The sequence below is a fragment of the Schistocerca piceifrons genome, chromosome 2, assembly GCF_021461385.2.
Source record: "Schistocerca piceifrons isolate TAMUIC-IGC-003096 chromosome 2, iqSchPice1.1, whole genome shotgun sequence".
NCBI classification, from domain to species: domain Eukaryota; kingdom Metazoa; phylum Arthropoda; class Insecta; order Orthoptera; family Acrididae; genus Schistocerca; species Schistocerca piceifrons.
The window spans coordinates 548,383,033-548,407,300 of record NC_060139.1 but is presented as its reverse complement, the minus strand read 5'-3'; the positions used below and the strand labels follow the sequence as shown (position 1 = coordinate 548,407,300).

At 39.2% G+C, this 24,268-nt stretch overlaps 1 protein-coding gene across 1 annotated transcript in view; it reads right to left on the bottom strand.

The window, feature by feature from the left end:
- LOC124776218 (coiled-coil domain-containing protein 40) overlaps window positions 1-24,268 on the bottom strand; it is a 366,819-nt gene that overhangs the window by 120,160 nt on the left and 222,391 nt on the right. Inside the window, exon 8 of the mRNA XM_047251072.1 lies at window positions 6,084-6,329. Coding sequence (XP_047107028.1) covers window positions 6,084-6,329 — 246 coding nt within the window. The remainder of the gene's footprint in view (window positions 1-6,083; window positions 6,330-24,268) is intronic.

Below are 24,268 nucleotides of genomic sequence, written 5' to 3'. Positions count from 1 at the left end.
CAAAATCAAAGCATGCCTGGGACTCAGAGGAAGAACTTCTAAGAGAAAAGGAAGACAAAGAATGGTTTTCTATGTAAAAGTAGAGGGAATTAAAAGTCTTGGCTCCAAGAATTCCAAGGAAAGACTGCTTCAAAGTGAAGGGGATAAACACATCCCTTCTGCTGCTAGACATGGAATAAGAAAATGAGAGAAGAGTTTGTTACTCTCACTTTCCAGGATAACGAGATCCAATAAAGGCTTAGACAACAAACAGTGAAACTGAACTATAATATTGCAGTCTCAGTTTTTATGTAGTTGGTAATCCATCAGGGATTTCCACTTGCCGCTGTTGGATAAGCAGCAACCAGAAGCAACTCGTACTCTTAGTTCACTTATTTGTTTTATAGTTTAATTCTTAATTTCTTTGTGTGTTTTTGGGTACTTGCATAGTTTAATTCACAAATTTCGAGCATATTATAGTATTTGAGAGTTCTAGCATCGTGTTTTAGTACCTGAATACCGAAAAATTTCCATAGTCGTCAGTCATCTGTTTTTGTTTTGAACGGCCAGTGTCGGATGGTCACAGCCCGTGAGCTCCCTGCCACTGTTGGATAAGCACCAGCCAGCAGTAAGTCACACTCTTAGCTCACTTATTTGTTTTATAATTTAATCCTTAATTTCTTTCCATGTTTTAGGGTACTTGAATAGTTTAATTCAAAAATTTCGGGCATTATAGTATTTGAGAGTTGTAGCATCACGTTTCAGTACTTGATTAGTGTAAATTTGCATAGTTAGCAGTCATCTGTTTTTGGGCCAGTGTTGGGTGGTCACAGCCAGTGAGCTCCCAGCCGCCATTGGATAAGCAGCAGCCAGCAGCAACTCACACTCTTAGTTCACTTATTTGTTTTATAGTTTAATTCTTAATTTCTTTGCATGTTTTTGGGTACTTACATAGTTTAATTCACAAATTTCGGGGGTATTATAGTATTTAAGAGTTGTAGCATCGCGTTTTAGTACCCGTATAATGTAAATTCGCATAGTCGTCAGTCATCTGTTTGTTTTGAACAGCTTGTGAGATAAAAGAGAGGAGAAAAAATTGTTAGGGATGCAGAGGGACTGCACCTATTGTGTACAGATTCAGGGGGAATTGGCCACTGTCCGTAAACAGCTGGAAGCTTTGTTGGCTGTGGTTGACAGGCTCCAGGCTGTTGCCCTGGGCCACGGTGACATTGGGATACCCGAGGCGAGTGCTTTGGCACCTCTGGAACCTGTAGCATCGCCTGGGATCTCTGATGCCACTGTGCCCTCGGATTCGGACGTCCCCGCCAGTTGACACTTGCTTGATGGTGATTGGCGAACTGTGGCGGGGTCACGAATCCCTTGGCGGAAGGCAAAAGTTGGTGCTGGTCGCAAGGCTGAAACCTTATGCCTCCGTAACAGGTTTGAGGTACTGCCCACTGCTGAAAGTACTTCTGAGCCAGCAAGGATGGCCTTGCTTATTGCAGCAGTGGCCGGTCTTCCTGAGAGTTCTGGACAAGCACAGAGGATGGGATTGTTTGTCATTGGGAGCTCCAATGTTAGGTGGGTGATGGAGCCCCTTAGGGATATGGTAGCTGAGGACGGGAAGAAAGCCAATGTGTACTTCGTGTGCATACCGGGGGGAGTCATACTACTTTGGTACAGAGCTGAGTGGAGGGTCTGAATCAGAGGCTCAGATGGTTTGCAACCATGTGGGCTGCAGATTCCTCAACTTGCGCCATAGGGTGGTGGGGTTTAAGGTTCCGCTAAATAGGTCAGGTGTCCACTACACACAGGAGGTGGCTACGTGGGTAGCAGGCGCTGTGTGGAGTGGACTGGGTGGTTTTTCAGGTTAGACAGTCTCGGGAAAGATCAAAAAGGGCTTCAGTCTCAAAGGGTACAGGGCAAAGAAGCGACAAGAATCGACCAAGCAACAGTCAGTATTGTATTTGTAAGTTGTCATAGCTTGTTGGAAAAATACCAGAGCTTCAAGTGCTGATAGAAAGCACTGAAGCTGAAACCATTATGGGAACAGAAAGCTGGCTAGAGCCAGAGATAAATTCTGTCGAAATTTTTACAGAGGCACAAATCGTGCTCAGAAAGGATAGATTACATAAAGTAGATGGTGGTGTGTTTGTGTCTGTTGGTAGTAGTTTATCTTGTAGTGAAGTTGCAATAGATAGTTCCTGCGAATTACTATGGATAGAGGTTATACTCAACAGCCATACCAAAATAATGACTGGCTCTTTCTACTGATCCCTCAGATGATGTAATAGCTGAATGGTTCAAAGAAAACTTGAATCTCATTTCAAATAAGTACCCCACTCATAGAGTTATTTGGTGAAGACTTCAATCTACCCTCAATTTGTTTGTGAAAATACATGTTCAAAGCTGGTGGTAGACAGAAAACATCTTCTGAAATTGTACTAAATGCTTTCTCTGAGAATTACTTTGAACAATTAGTTCATGAGCCCACACGAATTTTAAATAGTTGCAAAAACACAACTGACCTCTTAACCTCAAATAATCCTGATCTAATACAGAGCGTCATGACGGATACAGGGATTAGTGAACACAAGGTCATTGTAGTGAGGCTCAAAACCATATCAACCAAAAACACTATAAATAAATGCAAAATATATCTATTTAAAACAGCAGATAAAGTCTCCATTCCTTCCAAGCTAATTATGTAAGTGTAGACCAGATGTGGCTCAAATTAAAAGATACAGTATCATCAGCAATAGATAGATTGATACTGCATAAGTTAATAAACAGATGGGACTGAACCACCAGGTACACAAAACACATCAGAACACTGTTGCAGAAGCAACGAAAAAAGCATGCCAAATTCAGAAGAACGCAAAATCCCCAAGACTGGCTAAGTTTCACGGAATCTAGAAATTTAGTGCGGATGTCAATGCGAGATGCCTTTAATAGTTTCCACAATGAAACATTGTCTCATAATATGGTAGAAAACCCAAAGAGATTGTGGTCGTATTTAAAGTACACCAGTGGCAAAAAACAATCAATACCGTCACTGTGCGATAGAGATGGAAATGTTACCGATGTTGGTGCCACTAAACCAGAGTTACTAAATACAGTTTTCAGTAATCCCTTCATAAAAGAAGATGAAGTAAATATTCCAGAATTTGATACCAGAAGAGCTGTTAGCATGAGTGACATAAAAGTAGATATCTTACGTGTCGCGAAACAACTCATATCACTTAAAAAAGGCAAGTTTTCCGGTCCAGATAGTATACCAATCAGGTTCCTTTCAGAGTATGCAGACACAATAGTGCCTTTCTCAGCAAACAACTGCTCACTTGACAAAAGGTCTGTTCCTAAAGACTGGAAAGTAGCACAGGTCACACCAATATTCAAGAAAGGAAATAGGAGTAACCCATTGAATTGCAGACCCATATCACTGACCTCAATTTGCAGTAGGATTTTGGAGCATATACTGTACTCGAACATTATGAATCACCTTGAAGAAAATGTCTTATTGATACATAACCAACATGGATTCAGAAAATATCGTTCTTATGGAACACAGCTAGCTCTTTATTCCCATGAAGTAATGGCTGCTGACGACAAGGGATCTCAGATCGATTCCATATTCCTGGATTTCCAGAAGGCTTTTGATACCGTTCCTCACAAGTGACTATTAATCAAATTGCATGCATATGGAGTGTCATCTCTGTTGTGTGACTGGATTTGTGATTTCCTCTCAGAGAGGTCACAGTTCATAGTGACATACGGTAAATCATCGAGTAGAACAGAAGTGATATCTGGCATTTTGCAAGGTAGTGTCATAGGCCCTCTGCTGTTCCTAATTTACATAAATGATCTAGGTGATAATCTCAGCAGCCCCCTTAGATGACACTGTAATTTACCATCTAGTAAAATCATCAGACGGCCAATTCCAATTAAAAAATGATCTAGAGAGAATTTCTGAATGGTGCAAAAAGTGGCAATTGGCACTAAACAAAGAAAACTGCGACATCATCCACGTGGGTATTAAAAGAAATCCAGTAAACTTTGGGTATACAATGAATCACACAAATATAAGGGCTGTCAATTCAACTAAATACCTAGGAATTATAATTACGAGATACTTAAAATTGGAAAGACCACATAGATAATATTGTGAGGAAGGCGAAACAAAGACTGCGCTTTGTTGGCAGAACACTTAGAAGATGCAACAAACCCACTAAAGAGACAGCCTACATTACAATTGTCCATCCTCTGTTGGAATATTGCTGCATGGTGTGGGATCCTTACCAGGTACGATTGACGGAGGACATCAAAAAAGTGCAAGAAGGGCAGCTCATGTGTGTTATTGTGCAATAGGGGTGAGAGTGCCACTGATATGAGTTGGGATGGCAGCCACAGAAACAAAGGCAGTTTTCTTTGCAGCGAGATCTATTTACAAAATTTCAATCAACAAGTTTCTCTTCCAAATGCGAAAATATAGGTGCAGAATTGGAAAATGTTGAAGGAGTAGAGGAGGATAGTTAACTGGAAGGTTGCATCCGAATGCCAAACACTTGTGGTGGAAGTTGGAGAGAAATTCCTAAAAATAATGAAAGTTTTGAGGCTAAAACACTCTTTAGGCTTCTCACAGCTTACTGTCAGCACGATCAAGAATATCAGAAGTGACAGTGGCGGCAAGCTGGTGGCTCAAATTCTTGCACATAAACCTGCAGCACAGTAAGGCGGCAACTGCCATGTTCAGTCACCATCTGGGAAGAGAGGAGGTGGATGTGCACTGAACCAGGAACAGTATTTATATGATGGGAGTGTACCAGGCCTCAGAGAAACTGGAGGTATACTGATTTACACTAGGACGGTTAAAAAAAAATCCATGCATTTATGTTAAGAATGGGATTTCATTCATGCAGATGGTGAATTTCAGTTCCAGGGACTTACTCACCTTCAGACTGAAACAGCTTGAGGAAGGAAGAATGAGGGAATCTGCACTAAACTGAATATTTGTACCACAGAATTTCAAGCTGTGCTTAAGCCTGCTTGGTATTCACCAATTTTGTGATTGAGCTGCTTCTGAACTCCTTAGAGGAGGCATGCTAACAGAATTTTGTAAGTAGCTTGAAGAAGGTGGATTCCTCGATAGTTATTTAAATCCAGTTTGTCACCTTTTTTTGTGCAGAGGGTAAATGAAGACATATTTCCAGTGTTAGAGAAGTTCAGAATTGAAACATCAGTTTACTTTCCAAAGAATTGTACACAGTATTTTATAAAATTTTGTTGCAGGTGCAACTAAAGTGATTTCTATACATAGTTCTGAGTATCCTTAAAAATAATTAGTGCAAAGTGAAATATAAAAATATAACCACATAAACGAATAAAAGTAATGCAACTGAACTGGATCAGGTGGTATACTATGCTAATGTATTGTATCCTACAATACTTCAGTCTTGATCTGTTACATTAAAATGTAGATCTTGTGTTGATTTTAAAGCTGACCACAGCTAATGCCCCATGCCTAAACCACATAAAACAGTTTCAGCTCACTGTACGACTTACAATAAATTTCACCATCATCAGGCCAGACCATATAGTGCCAATAACACACTGTAACCTTTCACGTCATAAACCTTTCTTCTAGTGTTTGACAGACCAATGGCAGTGCTGTTTGCACCATTCTAAATGACATCATCCAACTGTTCTTGTAATATGCTGCTTCTGGCCCTCACAATAACAATGAAAATCAAGACATTTGCCTATGCATGGATTGTTGTGTCACTCGCAAAAATGCCTGATAACTGTTTCCTACAATATGCTCCTAAGTTGACAGATCACATCAGTTAACTTATTTTATCTACTAGAGAGATGCTTGAGATTGGTGTTTCCATAATCTCCACATTACAGTAACATTGTGAACAATTAACCTTGGACATATAATTTGCATGATATCACCCTCTGACAGAATACCAAAACTTGCAATCCATACTATACTATTCCATACAAATACACTTAATTCTTAATTAAGTTAATAAAAATTGTTGTAATAGAAACAAAATGTCACTTTAATTCAAACACTGTGCAATTATGCTAATCACACTTACCCCAGTCTTGGCAACTAGTTCCTCTAGTTGCTTGTTGAGAAGATCAACAGTTGCCTGTCGCTTGCTGATACTGGATTTGAACTGTGTGAGGCTATTGGCTGCATGCTGGCACTCATCCTCTTCTTGTTGCAACTCATGATTGGCCTCTTCAAGAAGCTGAACACCATGTAGAAGTTCACTATTTTGCTGCTCTACTTCCAGTTCTGCTTGTGTCAGTTGATTTTCTGTTTCCATTAGAGCAAGTTCCTGTATTAAAATATATATGTTTTTTGAAAAAATTTAGTCGCCCAGAAATAATTACCAGCTAGATCAAATGAATAAAAATCGACAAAGGCTTAAAAAGAAAGTAATAAATACTTTATTATTTTTGTATTCAAAAATATCTTAAAGGACAGCTATATTTACATTTTTCTCATAGTATCAGAATCCCTGCCATATTACTCAGTCTAATAAATGTAATATGGGATCACAGTTATCTTTGAATAACCATGTTGTCTTTTCCCCTCTCTTTGTTTCATTATAGCACTTTTGCACCAATAATACTTGTGATGAACAAAGTATAAATACGCACGTGGAATATTACACGAAATGAGCACATGTGATAGGTTGTGAAGTGTAACTTTCTTACCCAGATTATAAAATAATATGTGATACAAAGAATTTGTCTAGCAATTAATATGCGAATATTTCTTGATGCTATAGTTTGTATTTTTTATAACTGACACTTTCAGTTATTAATTCAAGAATTTTGCTTTATCTCATAATCAGATACTGTAATTCATGAAATTAATGTCTAATGAAAACCAAACTGATTATGGGCTTAAAATTATATCAAATTATTGTATTCATATAGGTGAGTGTTGAAACCTGTGGACAGTGCAAAAGATACACAGTTAAAGACAGTTATTTAATTTGATGGATAAAAAATCTACTCACTAAGTGGCAGCAGAACACCCACATAAAAGACGGTTGTAATTGGCAAGCTTTCAGAGCCAGTGGATCCTTCTTCAGGCACAAGGATTGAAGCAGAAGAAAGAAGGGCAAAGTAAAAGGACTGAAGAGGTCTGGAAAAAGGGGTTGATTTTGGGAAAGTCACCCAGAACCGCAGGTCAGGGAAGACTTACCATATGGGATGAGAAGGAAAGACTGAATCTTTTCATAGTTATAAAAGTCAAAGAAAAGATAAACATGTATTTATGTCAGTAAAAAGAAATATTCATAAAATTTATAGTATCCATACAAGGTGTAAAAACGCCACCAGCTGTCACTGTTGGCATGAACGTAAACTATTCGAGCCAATGGTGGCTCGACAACAAACCGGGAGGTGAACCCCGGGAGAGGGAATGAGACTCAATACAAGAGTCAATCTACAGGACAGCAGAGAGTCCGAAGACCATACAGAAACAAAGCATGAAAATAAACATAAACTTGACAAATGTGGATGATTATCAATAGCACGCAGAAAACAGAGCATGACATGAGGTGAGGTACTGGTTCGCAATAGTTGAAATTAGTGTACGAACTGCTGGGAGAGGTCTATCACTGCCGACATGTAAACACCTGAGTCAGTGGATCTGCCAAACATCATGATCAATTGCCGGCCAGTAGACGTGATGTCATACCAAAGCCTTTAGTGTGATGCATGCAGTGCATGGAGTAGGTGAGCACACAATGCTGGAGGGATGACCAAATGACAGCTTGCTCCTCCATGGCATGCATGAGGACCACCTGGAAAATGTTTAGCCAATCCCGCAGCAGAGAAAAACATACAACAAACTCAATCTCCTCTCACAAGCTCTGGCCAACCTGCCTGGACAGCGGAAATAATTTTCCAGAACATTAGCTCAGCAGTCATGGTAATCATCAAAGGATACTCCAACAATGACTGCTTGTCCAAGGTAAAAACTAGAGCCTTGTATTGATCTAACTCCACATCAGGATTAGCTGACAACCATGAAATTGCATTTTCACTAGCATGTTGGGCAGTGGACCACTCCACAACCAGTTGGTGGTCCAACCTGATAGATTAGCGGGAGGGCTGAATAAGAAAACCAGTGACTTGTGGTTGGTGATGAGTAAGAATCTCACTCCATATAAGAACATTTGAAACTCCTTAGTGCCATAAATGACAGTCAGTGCCTCTTTTGCCACCTGTGAGTAGTTATGTCGTGCCACAGGAAGCTTATTCGATGCACAAGCAGAGGAGTCTTGGTGACAACTGGGTTCTGATGGGACAGAATTGCACCAGTAAAATGCTAGCAGGCTTCGGTGGCAGGCAAAAAGGAGACTGTCATTTACATCCACAACCAATAACAGTAGAACACACTGGGGCACTGCTTGCAGGGCATTTCTGACTGCTTCGAAGTCTAAGGAAAGCACTGGAGCCTCCAAAAACTGTCCCGTGACTCACCAACTTTCAGAAACTGTACTCAGGTGGCACATTTTGCAGTGAACTGCACACTTGGCCTCTACACGCAGGTAATCTTGTTGAACATGCACCAAATGACAATTGGGCAAAACCACCATATTGCCCATTGAAGAGAAAGAGGTGCTGAAGGAGAGAAACACAAAGAACCTGTAAAACATTGTGAGTGGGAATTACAAAGCTTCAGTTGATGCGTACATACCAAGCCCAATAAAGGCAAAGGTGAGCAGCACTGTGATGTCACTGCACTCAAATCAACAGCATCAACATGCTGCAGCTCACCAGAAGGCAAGTCTGTCTGACACACATTACAGGGTGCCAGGGGCTATTTACTTCACATGTTGAACATCACCATTTTTTAATTTCTGGAAAGTACATCCATTGCCACAGCAGTAAGCTCATGAGATGCAGCAATCTTAGTGAATGCAGCAAAAAAAAGAGTGGGACAAAAAAGGTCAATGCCCCAGTTTGTACCTATGGATCAGGTGTTAACTAGAATATCACATTCATAGTTAGCGAGCCTATTAGCAAACCTGCTTATGAGGTAGCACATTGGGGACACTCAAACAGACACTTGTGCAAAAGCCCCTACATGTCAGCAATCCACAGAACATATGACTATCCCAGGGCACATGTGGTACGGCTTAAACTTCAACTGTGATGCCACCACATGGATTTGATGGCCAAAATACAGCATGAATAACTGACAAAGTTTATCAAAGGTAAAAAACCAAACAATGGAAAATCCAGAATGGAATGTAACAATATCAAGAAAAGGAAAGTTGCTACTCACCATATAGCAGAGATGTTGACTCGCAAATAGGCACAACAAAAAGATTGTCACAAACAAAGCTTTTGGCCAGTGAGGCCTTCATCAAAAATAGACCACACACACACACACACACACACACACACACACACACACACACACCGCTCACTCACTCACTCACTCCCGCAAGTGCAACTCACCCACACATGATTGCAGTCTCAGGCAACTGAGGCCACACTGCGAGCAGCAGTACCAATGCATTGTATGGGTGAGTTGCATTTGCGCCTTGTGTGTGTGTGTGTGTGTGTGTGTGTGTGTGTGTGTGTGGTCTATTTCTGACAAAGGCCTTACTGGCTGAAAGCTTTATTCGTGACAGTCTTTTCATTGTGCCTATCTGACTCAGCATCTCTGCTATATGGTGCAAATGTAAGTTTCTCAGGGTCAGTAGAGGGCTCCAAATTCTGTACAATTCCATACAATCCCACACAGCTGGACAATAACAAGACAGCCTCATCAACTTGATTGATGATACGCTTTACCTGTAGCTTGTACACAAAAACTCATTTTGCAGAGTTAATTATTTCAAGAAATTATAATTAAACTTTCAAACCACTGTAGAAATAACACCATTGGTCAGAATGATGTCAAATTGCAATGGAATATTTTTGGAAAAGGGGGAAAACGTATGACAGAAGAAAAATAATAGTTAAAAAATGCAGCAATATATGGCACTGAAAGCATCATAATTTAATAGTGGCTGACTACAAATGACAAATGAATCATACAACAATGCCTAAGGTGTACGTTTGACACTAAACCAACTGTACTACTCAGTGTGCATGAGTGAACAGGTGTGATACTCTTAGTTATGTAAGCCCATCCACCAAAGCAAGGTCATATCACATCAGATGGGAAAAATTGGTTTGTAATTGTCCTGTGGCCAAAAACCACACAAAAAACATCACTCACATCAGTTTTTAACTGCATAAAAAAACTGCATTAAAAAAACTGCATAAAAAACTGCATAAAAAAACTGCATAAAAAGCATCAATCACATCGGTTTTTAATTGTCCTGAGGCCAAAAATGGCATAAAACGTATCAATCCATAAAAAGCATCAATCCAAATCAAACCAGATTACTAATTTCCGTGTGACTGGCGCAAAGCAAGTTCAATATGCTGTCCACTGTTTTCTGGAACAAATTGAAATCGAGAACCTGCATCTTCTACAACTGATTGAAGAGTTTCCGGGGTAACATTCAGAATGTGTTGCACAATGCATGCGTTCAATGGAGCGAAGTTTGCAGTCAGAACACTGAACACAACACCTTTCAGACAGCCCCACAGCCAGAAGTCACAGGGATTAAGATAAGGTCATTGTGACGGCAAAGCTGTAGGGAAATGGCGGGTGATAATTCTATCATTTCCAAAATGGCACTTCAGCAGCTGCTTAACTGGGTTTGCAATGTGCGGAGATGCATTATCTTGCATAAAAATGATCCCATTCATGCTGTTGGAGAGCTGGAATGATGTGGTTGCACAAAAGACACTCATAGCGCTTACCAGTGATGGTACAGGTAACAGGACCGGAAGCACCTGTGTCTCTGAAAAAATATGGCCCTATGATAAATGCTACTGTAAACCCGCATCACATAGTGACCTTTTCAGGATGAAGTGGTACTGGTTGATTTGCATGTGGATTTTCCGTTGCCCATATTCAACAATTCCTTGTATTGACATATCCTGTCACATGGAAGTGGGCTTCGTCTGTCCACAAAACCTTCCATGGCCCATAATTGTCCACTTACACATGAGCAAGAAATACTAAAGCAAAGGTCTTTCTTGCTGGCAAGTCATCAGGAAGTACCTCATGCACATGGGTATTTTTGAATGGATAGCAAAGAAGGATGTTTTGTAGGATTTTACGCACTGTGCTCACAGATCTGTCCAATGTTCAGGCAATTTCCCAGGCACTACACGTTTGCACACTAATACCCATCTCTCCTGCATGCTGTGGCCACTGTTTCCACTGACATCGAACAATTCGTTTCCTCCCTCTACCACGTTGCACAGCAAAAGAACCTGCCTTTTCAAATTTTCGAATCATTTTCTCCAGACCCATGGCAGTCATCGAACCAGTGCCCTTTTTCAAACCCTTCAGTGTCCAGAACTTCTGCAGAGCGACGTGTGCACAGTCATCATTCTTGCAATACAGCTTTACAAGCAGATCGTGATACCAGACTGAGACAGTCATGGTGAACGTCGCAGATGTGGAAGGAGGAAAATCCATGTACCCGGCATGTTTATACCAACTTCAAAGGGTCGTGCACATGACAGGTGGTTCAGGAGAATAATTTACATCTATTCAATGGTCCCCAATTCGAACACAGTGAAGTAAAACCCATGGCTTATGCAGATGATATAGTGTTGCTGAGAAACTGAAGAAGAACTGAAAGACATGTACAGATCTCTCAGGCACAGTGCCAGCAAAATGGGGCTTTTGATTAACCAAGAAAAAACCAAATATATGGAAATAAGTCAAGTCATAAACCCAAATCCTTACTTTGAAATTGACCAGCATTCTAAATTCAGAAAAGTTCTCCAGTTTAAATACCTTGGACCATTTTTCAACAGTGAATATATCATAACAATGGACATAAATGAAAGAATAGCCTCAGGGTCAAGATGTCTGTACTCACTAAGCAACCCACTCAAAATTAAAGCTTTGTCAATCACCACAAAGATGAAGATATACAACACTATCATCTGCCCCATAGTACTGTACAGTTCAGAAAGCTGGACACTTAGTAAGAATGAAAGAGAAAAACTGAATTTTTTCGAAAGAAAAGCAATGAGAAAAATCTGGGAATCTGTGTTGGAGAATGGTGTATGGAGAATTCGAAAGAACAATGAAATTTATCAGTTAATGAAGCAACCCATTATCATCCAGAAATTAAAAAGTAGGAGACTGCAATGGGCTGGACATGTGGCTAGAATGGAAACAACAGAATCACCAAGAAAGCATTTGAAGGAACTCTCCAGGTAACAAGACCATTGTGGCGACCCAGTACAAGGTGAAAAGATGACAAAGAGAAGGACATTGCAGCATTAGGAATTCTCATAGGGTAGAGAGAGGCTGCGAGAGATAGAAGGTGGTGGAAGCAGATCATTGATGCAGCACGTTGTCCACAGGGCCTGAGAGAGAGAGAGAGAGAGAGAGAGAGAGAGAGAGAGAGAGAGAGAGAGAGAGAGACATACAGCACCATCTATTGATCAATTTCCACACTATTTGTTTTCTTCTGCCACACGTTTTCCCCCTTCTCCGACAATATTCTGTTGAAATTTGACGTCATTCTGACCAGTGGTGTTATTTCTACAGTGTTTTGAAAGTTTAACTTTAATTGTAATCACCCTGTACATATAATTTGATGTGCTATACAGTGTATTTCTATAAGAGCATGCAAGAATGTAACAGGACATAGAGAATGCTCTAGTGGACAATTTGAGGTAGAGAACCTGTGGTCGGAGAAGACAGCTTAAGGAGATATGGAAGTAAACTTGTCTACCACTTTGTCTTGCATTGTTGTTTTCCAGCTTATTTACAACTAACACGCAAACAACTGTACACATACTGTGCTGTTTATTTCCATGTACATCCTTTATTTCCTGCAAGGAAACAAGAAGTACAAGCCTGATTATTAGGAAGTCATGATGCAGGTTTTGTTTACTTTACTTGCCCATTTATTTATTTATTTGTCGTATCCAAGACATCACTTTTACAAAATCTATAAGATTACAATAAAGATAAAACATAAAACATAAAGCAATACAGTACATGGATGTGAGAGAAGTGAAGATCAAATAAAGTAAAATACAAAAACACAGAAAACAAAGTTCATTCAAAAGAGCTGGTATGATTCTGTCTGGGATTACAATCTTTATATCCCATGCAAAGCCCAGTACATCGCAGCTTGAACGGCCTTGTCATTTGCTGTTAGTAGGTCCTGTATTGTGCAAGGTTCAACCAATTTCCTGCAGACTAGTAAATGTTGTGGATCTTGCAGTTCTTCACTTCCAAGGAGCTTGTCTATATTGGTATAGCATCATTTCCTCAGGTTTACTTTGCAACGTGACACACCCGATCTTAATCTATTCAAGGCTTTTTGGATCATGTATGGAAGTTTGAAGCTGGCTGTAGGTTCTTCCCTGGATCTGTTCCCCGGTCTTCCTGGTTCCAAGTTTCGTCACAGTTCTTCTCGTCGTGCTTTATGTGGTAAAGGGATTGGAACAGTTGTTTGTAGAAAACTCATCCTTGATTTAAGTCTTTTAGGTTGGAGGTGGTGTCCAAATATTGGATGCCTGGGATCTGTTTCTTGTTTTTGTTTCTCAGTTTCTGCAGCTGTTCTCCTGATGTCAGGAGGGGCTATGCCCATAAATTGGTACAGCTGATTTGTACGAGTTGGGTGGAGGCAGCCTGTTACAATGTGTCCTGCTTCATTCGGAGCTATATTTACTTGTTTTGCAAGGGTGGATTTTTCCCATACAGGCACTGAGTACTCCGCTATGGAGAAATGTAATGCTAGTGCTGATATATGGAGAACTGTGGGTTGTGCTCCCCAACTAAATGTAGGCTTGCGGACGATGTTGCTCCTGGCACTCACTTTCATGTTTGTGTCCAAACAGTGATCCTTGAAGATGAGATGGTGGTTGAGTTTGACTCCAAGATATTTTGGTGTGTCGCAATGAGAGAGGCATTGTCCCTCCAGGTTATGTTGTGCTTGTCCACACGGTGGCTCTGTTGTACCGCATTTATATTGTCCCATGACAGGACATGCTATGAATCAACAACATACCCACTCATTACTCAGTGCCATTCAGAGATGTACAGTACAATACAATGGAGCAGTACCGGTACAGTTTTTCAGAACTCACTGACATGCACCTTGTGTATGGGGAAGTACATTGCAATGCTCCCGCTGCTGAAAGGCTGTACAGGGAATGATTTCCTAACAGGCATCATCTATCATGTCAGGTTCTTATTTCTCTTGATCAATGTGTTTACTGGAACGGAGAAACAAGGGACCTAGCAACATGATGACCACTTGCACACCCGATTTTGAAGAGGAAATGCTGGACTGTGTTCCAGTGAACCTCACAACAAGTACTCATTGTATTGCATGTGAAATGAGTATTGCACATACTAGCATGTGGCAAGTATCCACAAACAACAATTACACTGATATCACCTGCAATGAATCCATGCAATGTTTGTGACTGACTTTGACCCAAAGGGTCACATTGTGTCAGTGGTTGGTCCAACAATGGATTGATCAACCAGATTTCTTCCAAATCATGCTGTTTACTGATGAGGCTTCATTCGACTGTCATGGTATTTTGAACAGCAGGAATATCCATGTGTGAGATGAGGTAAACCCTCATGCTGTAGTAGGTGCACACCATCAAGCACATTTTGCTGTGAATATCTGGGCCAGCATTATAGGGGACCATCTCATTGGGCCATATCTTCTAGCTGGCCATCTGAATGGCCACCTGTACTTGAGGTTCATGCAAAGAGTTCTACCTGAATTGTTGGAGAACGTACCCTTGGCTGTTCATGAGAGGATATGGATACAGCATGATGGTGCACCACCGCACGTCAGTGTATATGTCCACAACCATCTCAAAGCTGTGTTTCCTAGTCACTGGATTGGAAGGGGAGGTCCAATTCCATGGCCTACGAGGTTACCTGACCTGAATCCCCTTGATTATTTCCTATGGGGATATCTACAATCACTTGTATATCAGACCCCAGTTTATACAGAGATGGAATTAGTTGCCAGAATGGTAGCTGCCTGTGGTGTGGTTCGAAACACAGGTTGTGTCAGAATCTTGTTTGCCGATGTCATACTTGCATTGAGATTGATGGCCATCAGTTTCAGCACATTTTTTAAGATACAGTACAAATGGTGTGTTCATTGAGTCAGTGATAGTATTTGCAGTTAACTGTAACTGACTTAAATAAAAAAAACTACACAGTAATGTGATTTTATTCCTATTACTTCCTTCACATGGTTCCTCTGACCCCAGGTTCCCTATCTCATATTTTTCAGTGGAGCATCCTCTATCTCCTGTTAAACTTTTACATGCTCTTATGGAAACCTCCTGCATAAAATGTTAGAATATGTGTGATATTTTCCATTTTGGTATGATATATTCAATGAAGTAGTTTTTGTAAGGATTATGAAGAGAAACATTCCCAAAAGACCCTCAAAAATAATTGCTTTCATGCTTAGATGACATATTTATTTACAGAACCTCATGTAGAAACAAACAGCTAAAGGCAAAATGACTTACTAAGTCTCTGTGGTCCCTCAAAAAGTCTGTGAAAACGATTTCAAAAACAGATTATGATAGGTGTGGGGATATTACACACATATGTAAAAGCTATATAGCAATTTCTATGCAAGCAGCACTAGTAGTGTTTAAGTAGAGAATTTCAAAAATCAAAAGTTGTATGCTTTCATATATTTGGGAGTATCACTGTCATCCACTAGCAGATGCACAGTTGATACAAATAACAAAATAGGACAAAGGAAAAGTGCAGTAAAATTGTTGAGAGTATTGCTACATATGGTGTAGAGGCGTGGGAGCTGAATAAGAAGGAGAGAGAAAGGCAACTGGCACTGGGGTGGACTTTTGTACAAGAAATTGTAGTATTTTGAATTGATCCATGTAAAGAATAACATGATATAGGGAAATTGTGGGAACCAGCAAGAAAATAATTGATGCAACTAAAAGAAAACAGCTACTGTGACTCAAGTCTCCAGAAAGCATCAATAACAACAGCAGTCCACAACAAATATGCTAATGTACTCCACACGGGAGAAAGAAGAAAAGATACTAGTACAAAATGGAAGAAAGACATCTATGAGAGAATGACAGTCAGATGCCTCTAAGATGGAGACTGGCTGAATAGAAAAAGGTGGAAAATAGGAAGCAAGTCATTGTGACACAGGTATAAGTAATACTTGTGATATAATTACGATACCTATTATCAATCTGTATGATACAGATAAACATTTAACACTTTGTAACGGATCTGAGGAAAGAAATGCCATGCCATCTTCACTACAACCTTCAGTTAGAGCACTGTGTTTGATTTTCAGATCATCCACTATACTTACTGCTGAATATGTAATTGACTGTGACTGCATGTTGTAATATAGTAATATGCAGAGCACTGAATTTTAATATTCATAAGCACTAATTTGATGCAGGCAACATGTTAATAAACAATAAAATAAACTACAACAGGGGACATTCTAAACTCAGTAAATTCAATTGCTTCAACAAAGAAGATTAATTCTGGGTAGAGGTAGACAGTATATACATAAGAAGGTTACTATGGTGTGAGAAAAGAAGCAAAGGAATCAATTACCGAACTATAGAATTATATGAAAGAGACAATTCTGTGAAAGAAGAACAGGGAAAAAAGATTACAAAAAGCAAGTAAATAAACTTGTTAGGAAAGAGAAGTGAAACAGAGTGGAGGCCATAAATAAAACAAATACCAGTAACTGGGGAGGCAAGAAATATAACAAACAATATATGACATGGGACTAGAAACAATAGGGTGAAGACAGCTGATAAAATTTATGTTACAATGAAACACAGCATTTTGCCAGCATTTAAATAAAAACTAAGTTAATGACCTATAAACTGACTCACCCCATGTCATTAAAACATATCACATTTATGACCTATTGAAAATGTACCTAAAATGAAAATTTCTAGCAGAATGAAAAGCTACATCTGCAACAAACTACTCACAAACTGCCACAGAGCTGATCAAACTATGTACAATTTGACACATTCCATATCCTTGCGATTCATTCGCTTCCAGGATCTACAGAACATGAAATAAATAAATAAACAAATAAATAAATAATATAAAACTTTTCACAGCATAAAGACACAGTTCAATCTCAAAAAAGAGTTATGCTCTAATACACAATGACAAATAGTTGTGCAGGAATGAGCATTCCTTTTTTTTCCCCTCCAAACCTCAGTCAATATCAACCATCTTCCAATCGAAAATACTGTGACAACATGTACATTGTTTTCATATAGAACACACATAAACAAATTACAGTTGCACATGGGAAACTTCAACTAACCACAAACAGATATCAAATATGTCTAAATCCTGTACAAAAAAGAGAAACTTCCAGCAGTGTGAAAGGCAAAAAGAAGGAAGTTAAGGTAAAAGAACTAGAAGACCCTGTGATGCATCCTAAATTAAATAGTGTACTGAAATATTCAGGCCCTGATGCGGCAGCAGATATTCGAACAACAACAGTCAATGGAGGATCAGTAAGGAGGATTTTTTTTTTTTTTTTTTTTTTTTTTTTTTTTTTTTTTTTTTTTTTTTTTTTTTTTAAAAATTCTGCTGTCTGAAGCATAGAAAATAATTGACATTCCTCCACATTTCCACAAATACACACTTTTGTATATAAGTATGAAAACTGTCAGTCACTTTAACATCTGAGACTCTTAAACTATTTATTTGGAAAAACAGAAAGAAAAAATGAAGAACTGTATGGCACCAATTAGCTGAGCTTCACAAATAGCACAGGAACTTGAGAAGGAATACTCATTTTCTGCTATTTTTAGTGAACTACCAAGAATAATTATACATTAGATAATACCATCAACAATAGGTGGATTAAGCTGTATCATCTCTTCAGTTAATTTGTGTGTGGAAGATCTAATGGAGACAGCGAAGCAAAATTTTACAGTAGGAATAAAAGTACTGCAGAAAAAAGATACAACTTTTCATTCACACATGACATCAACCTTATGGCTGAAAGAAAGAAATAAGGTTTAAAAGGACTGTTACACATGATGAACAAGATGATTATCAAAGGATATGATGTGAAGATACCTTCAAAAAAAGAAAAAAAAAACTTCAAGTTGTATATGGAGGATATGATGTGAAGATACCTTCACAAAAAGAAAAAAAAAACTTCAAGTTGTATATGACACACTGGAATATATGACTCATGTCACTCCTATTGCCAAGAACATTCCTTTGACAGGCACATTTAATTATTAGTTTCTACAACCTATATCAAACAGTTAGAGAATTATTGAACATGTTTTATGCTAATATATTGTAGGGGTTCACTGGGTGTCACCCCCAACAACGGTTCAGGACAGTCAAACAGAGGAGACGAGGTAATGGCAGAAGTAAAGCTGTGAGGGCGGAGCGTGATTCGTGCTTGGGTAGCTCAGATGGCAGAGCACTTGCCCGTGAAAGGCAAAGGTCCCGAGTTCAAGTCTCGGTCTGGCACACAGTTTTAATCTGCCAGGAAGTTTCATATCAGCACACACTCTGCTGCAGAGTGAAAAATCTCGTTCTAGAGAGACAGTGGTTTGGACCTGTCTCATGCCCAAGGCATTAATGAGACAGCATTAAATTAACATCCATTTATTGCTGACAGTTTTACAGTGATTCAGTCTCCTTCTTGGTGCACACTGAATGGTGCATCAGCACAAGGTGCCCTGTTCCCAAGTCAAACAGCATGCAGTCAGACAGATTAGTTTCTCATCCATGGAAGATCTGCCTGGCCCTCCTCTTCAGTCAGTTATCATTGTGATCAGCACGAATAGCAACTTGCAGACTTGAAGCCCCCCCTCCCCCATATACACACACAAATCCCTTCCCCTGCACCTTCCTCCCACCCTCTCCTCACAGCCAGATTGCTGTGGACTCATACAAGTAGACTCCAAACTGGCAGTGGATGTCAATACTTGGTTGTGTGTCAACCGGCCATACTGCATCTAATGGAGCTGGCCTTCTGTTGGCATCAGTGATGCAGACGGCATGTACAGACTTTGAACTCTGACTGGTAGGAAGGGGATGGTTATACAGTGGTTGATAATGTGATTCCCCCATAAGGGTAACTAAATGTGCTCCAGTTTTTCAAGACTATCAACATTAACGGAATATCATTAAAACTCATTATCAATAATGTTGTGGTGCTGAATCAGATGTTCCTGAAGCTTTCTTGCACAGTCAGTGGCAATGTGCCCCTTGCTTCTTTGTGTTTCGGCACCCCTGAGTGTTATACTCATTACGAAATCACTGCATTCCAGGCAGGCATGCTATGCCTGGATGTCATTTGAAACAGTCAAAAATTTTATTCTTCACTGTAGTATTATTTTGCTGTGCAACATTCCCCCATTTTTTATTAAATGGGATCTCTTTTTGCCTCTAACTAAAGCTAATTCCACAAAGCGTAATCCATTACATGAAATTCCTTAATCTATTACACAAATTCCCAGATGACTTTTTATCCTTTATTTACTAATGTATAGATCCATGAATTGACTTACTCAGTATTATTTCCTGTCAAATTACTAAACCAGGCAACAGGTAAGTGATGCAAGTGTCATTCAGTCTTTCGCTTGCAAAAATAGAAATTACACGAATGGTCACAAGAATTGTTACAGTACGGTAGCTGTAAAGCTCATACTCATAACATGGTTACTCTGCTTCTCTGAGTACAGCATTGCAATGTCTCATTTGTGGAAATGCGGCCCTTCTGTGATGCCATAAATTTATCTAATGAGTGATATCTGGATTTAAGATATCATTCAAAAATGTCGGGTTCTGAACGGGTAGTATCTCCAACAGCTTCTATGGCCAAAACAGCAAGGGCTGGCTTAATTTAGTCATTGTTGTACCTGCAATCATGGCTGGAAGGCAGAGAGGTGTTCTGGCTATCTCACAAACCATACAATTTGTTTTGATGCCACTGTCCCTTACTTTCATCTTAGTAATACTCTGCAACCTCCCCTTTCCATTATAATTCAGAATTATAACATCTGGAATGAATACTGAATAAATCCAATGTCCGCCCATTCTCTGAAAATGTGGATAGGGGTTAGTTCTTCCCTAAAAAATGGTTCAAATGGCTCTGAGCACTATGGGACTTAACTTCTGAGGTCATCAGCCCTCTAGAACGTAGAACTACTTAAACCTAACTAACCTAAGGACATCACACACATCCATGCCCGAGGCAGGATTCGAACCTGCGACTTTAGTGGTCACGCGGTTCCAGACTGTAGCGCCTAGAACCACACGGCCACCCCAGCCAGCAGTTCTTCCCTCTGACACTCTGTGGCTTCAGATTTCCGCAGGAACAACTGCGCGTCACATGCTTACATGTCATTCTGGACCATCCTAGTTGAACAGACCATGATATTGTCTTGCTTACAACACCACAGCTATTCCACGAAAATTAGAGCATAATTTTCTCTGTTTTCCAAGACTTTTAGCTCTTCACTGGTTTGAACAAATACCCATTACTCCCCTCTGGATGTGGTGTGCGATCAGCAATATTACCAAATTCTTCCTAGCTGTCCATGTTGGCACACCACCTGAGAGAAATGAATTTCTCATCACTTCCTTTCCCACACTCAAAAAATGTGAGTGCCTAAGAAAAACACTACCAAACAACATAACATTGCCAACTCCTAACCTGCCTAGTACAAAACAAGAAACAAACCCTCAAAACACAATAGTATAAACCCCAATGTCTGAGAAAGAACAAGACAAAAAGACATTTCAATGCAAAAGAAACTAAATACTGTTTACCAATTATGAGGTCTTAGTGCCTACAGCATGTTGCTTGTATCCCAATCATTCTTAACTAGTGGCTTCTTGACCCTCATAGACGCTTAATTCTGTACTACCTGTGGTTATGGAATCTGTGGCAAAGTATCTAATTCTCCACTGATTGGTTTGCCTCAGATGACATGAATAATAGATGTCTTCAATGGAAGCTGCACCTTCACATTTATCGGTGATGTCATCTCTGACACATGATAAGGTCTCAGATACTTAGAAACTTTTCTGTTCTGCCCTTCAGTAAAACCTGCTGGACCATTTGATACAGTGGCAACTTTCCAGTATGTTGGCCAGTGTGTTCCTGACATTCGAGTGCCTTCATATTCGTCTGTTTAACCTTCTGTCAGACCTCTCTTAACCATTTCGTGAACTTCTTCATTGATTCTTCATTAGCACGTAATTTAGGTTTCTGAACCTTGAAAAGAAATGGCATCCACATACAACCTCATATTGTGAAAGATCTGTACCCATATGTACTTCAGAATTATGCGCAGAGATGATGCATTGAAGTATGACTTTCAAATAATGCTGACTGTTTACATAATGATTCAAAATTTTAGAAATTGTGCAACGAATCCTCTCGGTACATACATTTGCTTGTGGATGGAAAGGACTAGTGTGCAGTTTTCAGATATGAAGCAACTTCTTCAACATGTCTAGCACAAAAGTTGTACCCTGGCCTGCAATTACAGTATCAGAATATCAAATGTTAATATCCATTTTTTTGTGAATTTTGGTTTATTATTCTCACAATGTACATAACCTAAATCATTTGATTCAAGTACAAGTGACACAGAATACACCTAATGGCCAACTACGCCAAATGCTCACTATGGTTATTCACAGTGTGTTCCAGGTGTGTGCCTGTTAGTGTCTGACAAGTTGTATTACTTTTTATTGAGAAGAATTTTCCTCTACTGTGGTCATAATAAAACACTTGTTCTTGTTTACCTGTATCTTTATCATTTCTTGTCAAGCATTTCATCATGGGAGATATAGCAGTAATAACACAATTTTGTTATACATTACATACAATTAAAAAACTAACAATTATCCCTTGCTCAAATCATCAATTCATCTTTTACGAATTCTTCTACTGAATAGTAGCATATCTCATGCAGAATCTACTGCAGCCTTGTTTTTAAAATCTCTGGCTTCATATCAAATATGTTTTTACCCACTAACTTGTTATATACTGGCAACCCAATATACTATGGAGCCCACGCATATAATTTCAGCTGATGTGTTGGTAACATAAAATTATTTTTATTTCTCTTGTTAATATATGTGTGGTTAAAATGATACTCCTCAAATAATTTTTGTCTGCTGAGTAGGAAGATTTTAATTCCATAAAACTATATGAAGGGAACAGTCAGGATTTGCAGTTTCCGAAATAATGGGTGACAAGATTCTGTTTGCTGTGCAGTAAACATTTATCTGATAATTTTCTTCCGCAGTTTCAGAATTCGAGACACACTGTTTGAATTTCCCCACAAAATTATAGCATACTTAATGACCAATTCAAAATAACTATGATATGCTATTTTTTGTGTGCTCATGTCAGTATAATTTGCTATTATTTGCATGAAAAATGGAAAACTGCTTAGCTTATTCAGCAGAAAGTCAATACATATATTCCAGCATAAGTTCTTGTTGACATTTAGTCCTAGGAATTTCGTTGTGTCAACTTCTTCCATTACTTGATTGTTGTATTCTATTTTAAATCCCACACATTTCAAATGTTTGGTTTTGAAATGTACCATACGGCCCAAGCTATTTAACTGGAACCAGTTTTCTAGTGTATACAGAGTGCTTAAAATGGAGTTTGGAATTTTTTCTTCATCATAATCTTCAGTGATCACAGAAGTATCATCCGCAAACAGAACTGATGGGGAATTTACCCTTATGGGTAAATGGGTAAATCATTTACACAGAATAGGAATGTGATTGGCCTCAAAATGGAGCCTTGAGGATCACCTTGTGATACTGTACTCTGTTTACAATAATAAATCACTGCATTTGAAGTGATCATTACCTTTTGTTTTCTGTTGTGCAAGTATGATGTAAGGCTATTCAGAGCATTGTCCTTAATCCCATGTTTGTCTTATTTGTAAATAAGCAAGATATAATACATGGAGTCAAATGCTTGTGTAAGGTCACAGAAGATACCTGCAATTTTCCTCCTCTGATCCAATGGTTTGCATATCCTTTTGATAAAGTTATTCACAACTGCATTTGTCACTGTCCTTATCTGCTACTTGTGCTTTCTGTCACTTTCACAAGCTTTTACCTAATGCTTGCAGAGCTCCAATTTTCCTGCTTAGTGTGTCTGTGTTTGTGTGCTTTTATCCAGGTCTATGCATCACTTTGTAATTAAACATGCTTAGCTTCAATGTTCACTGTGCCAGCCAATTGGAAGGGTCATTTAATCCCAACAGCCACTTACAGGAAGCATGTACCTTAAACATTTTCTTTATAAATAACAAAGTAGGTATTACCATAACTAACAGCTAGCATTTCTTTCTCTGTTGTGGAATAGTTACATTCTGCCTTGTTCAACTGCCCCAACGCATAAGCCACTGGACTTTCACTATAATCCACAATTTGACTCAAAACACAACCAACTGCAGTATTGCTTGCATTGCAAGACAGGATGAATTGTTGCTTGAAGTTATGAAATACCAACACAGGACTTGATAGAAATGCTTGTTTTAATTTCTCAAATGCAGCTTGACACTCTGCTGACCTTTGAATTTCATTCCTTTTTTCAATAAACAATTCAAGGACTCAGCAATTTGCACAAAATGCCTCACAAATTTTTTGTAATTTGTTAATTACAGAGGCCTAAAAATGATTGTACCTGTTTCACAGTCTGCGGTGAACAAAGGCATGACATGCTGATATTAGCTATCGATCAGTTCTTACTTTTTCCTGGCTAATAACATGTCCAAGATAGTTTACTTTTGTTTGAGCAAAATGTCACTTATTGACACTGAGTGTTAGACTGCAGTCTTTTAAAAGCTTCTTCCAATCTCTCATATGTTCTTACATATCCTTTGAAAATACAATTAAATCACCAAGGTAGACCAAAAATGTTTTAGGTTTCAACCACTAAGCCCTCCATCCAAGAGCGTCTGGAATGCAGCCAGTGCATTCCTCAGTCCAAATGACACTCTAAGATATTGGTAATGCCCCATGGTATCTGTTTTTGGCATGTCTTCAAACTACTTCAAGCTGGTGGTAGTTGTTGTTGTTGTTGTGGTCTTCAGTCCTGAGACTGGTTTGATGCAGCTCTCC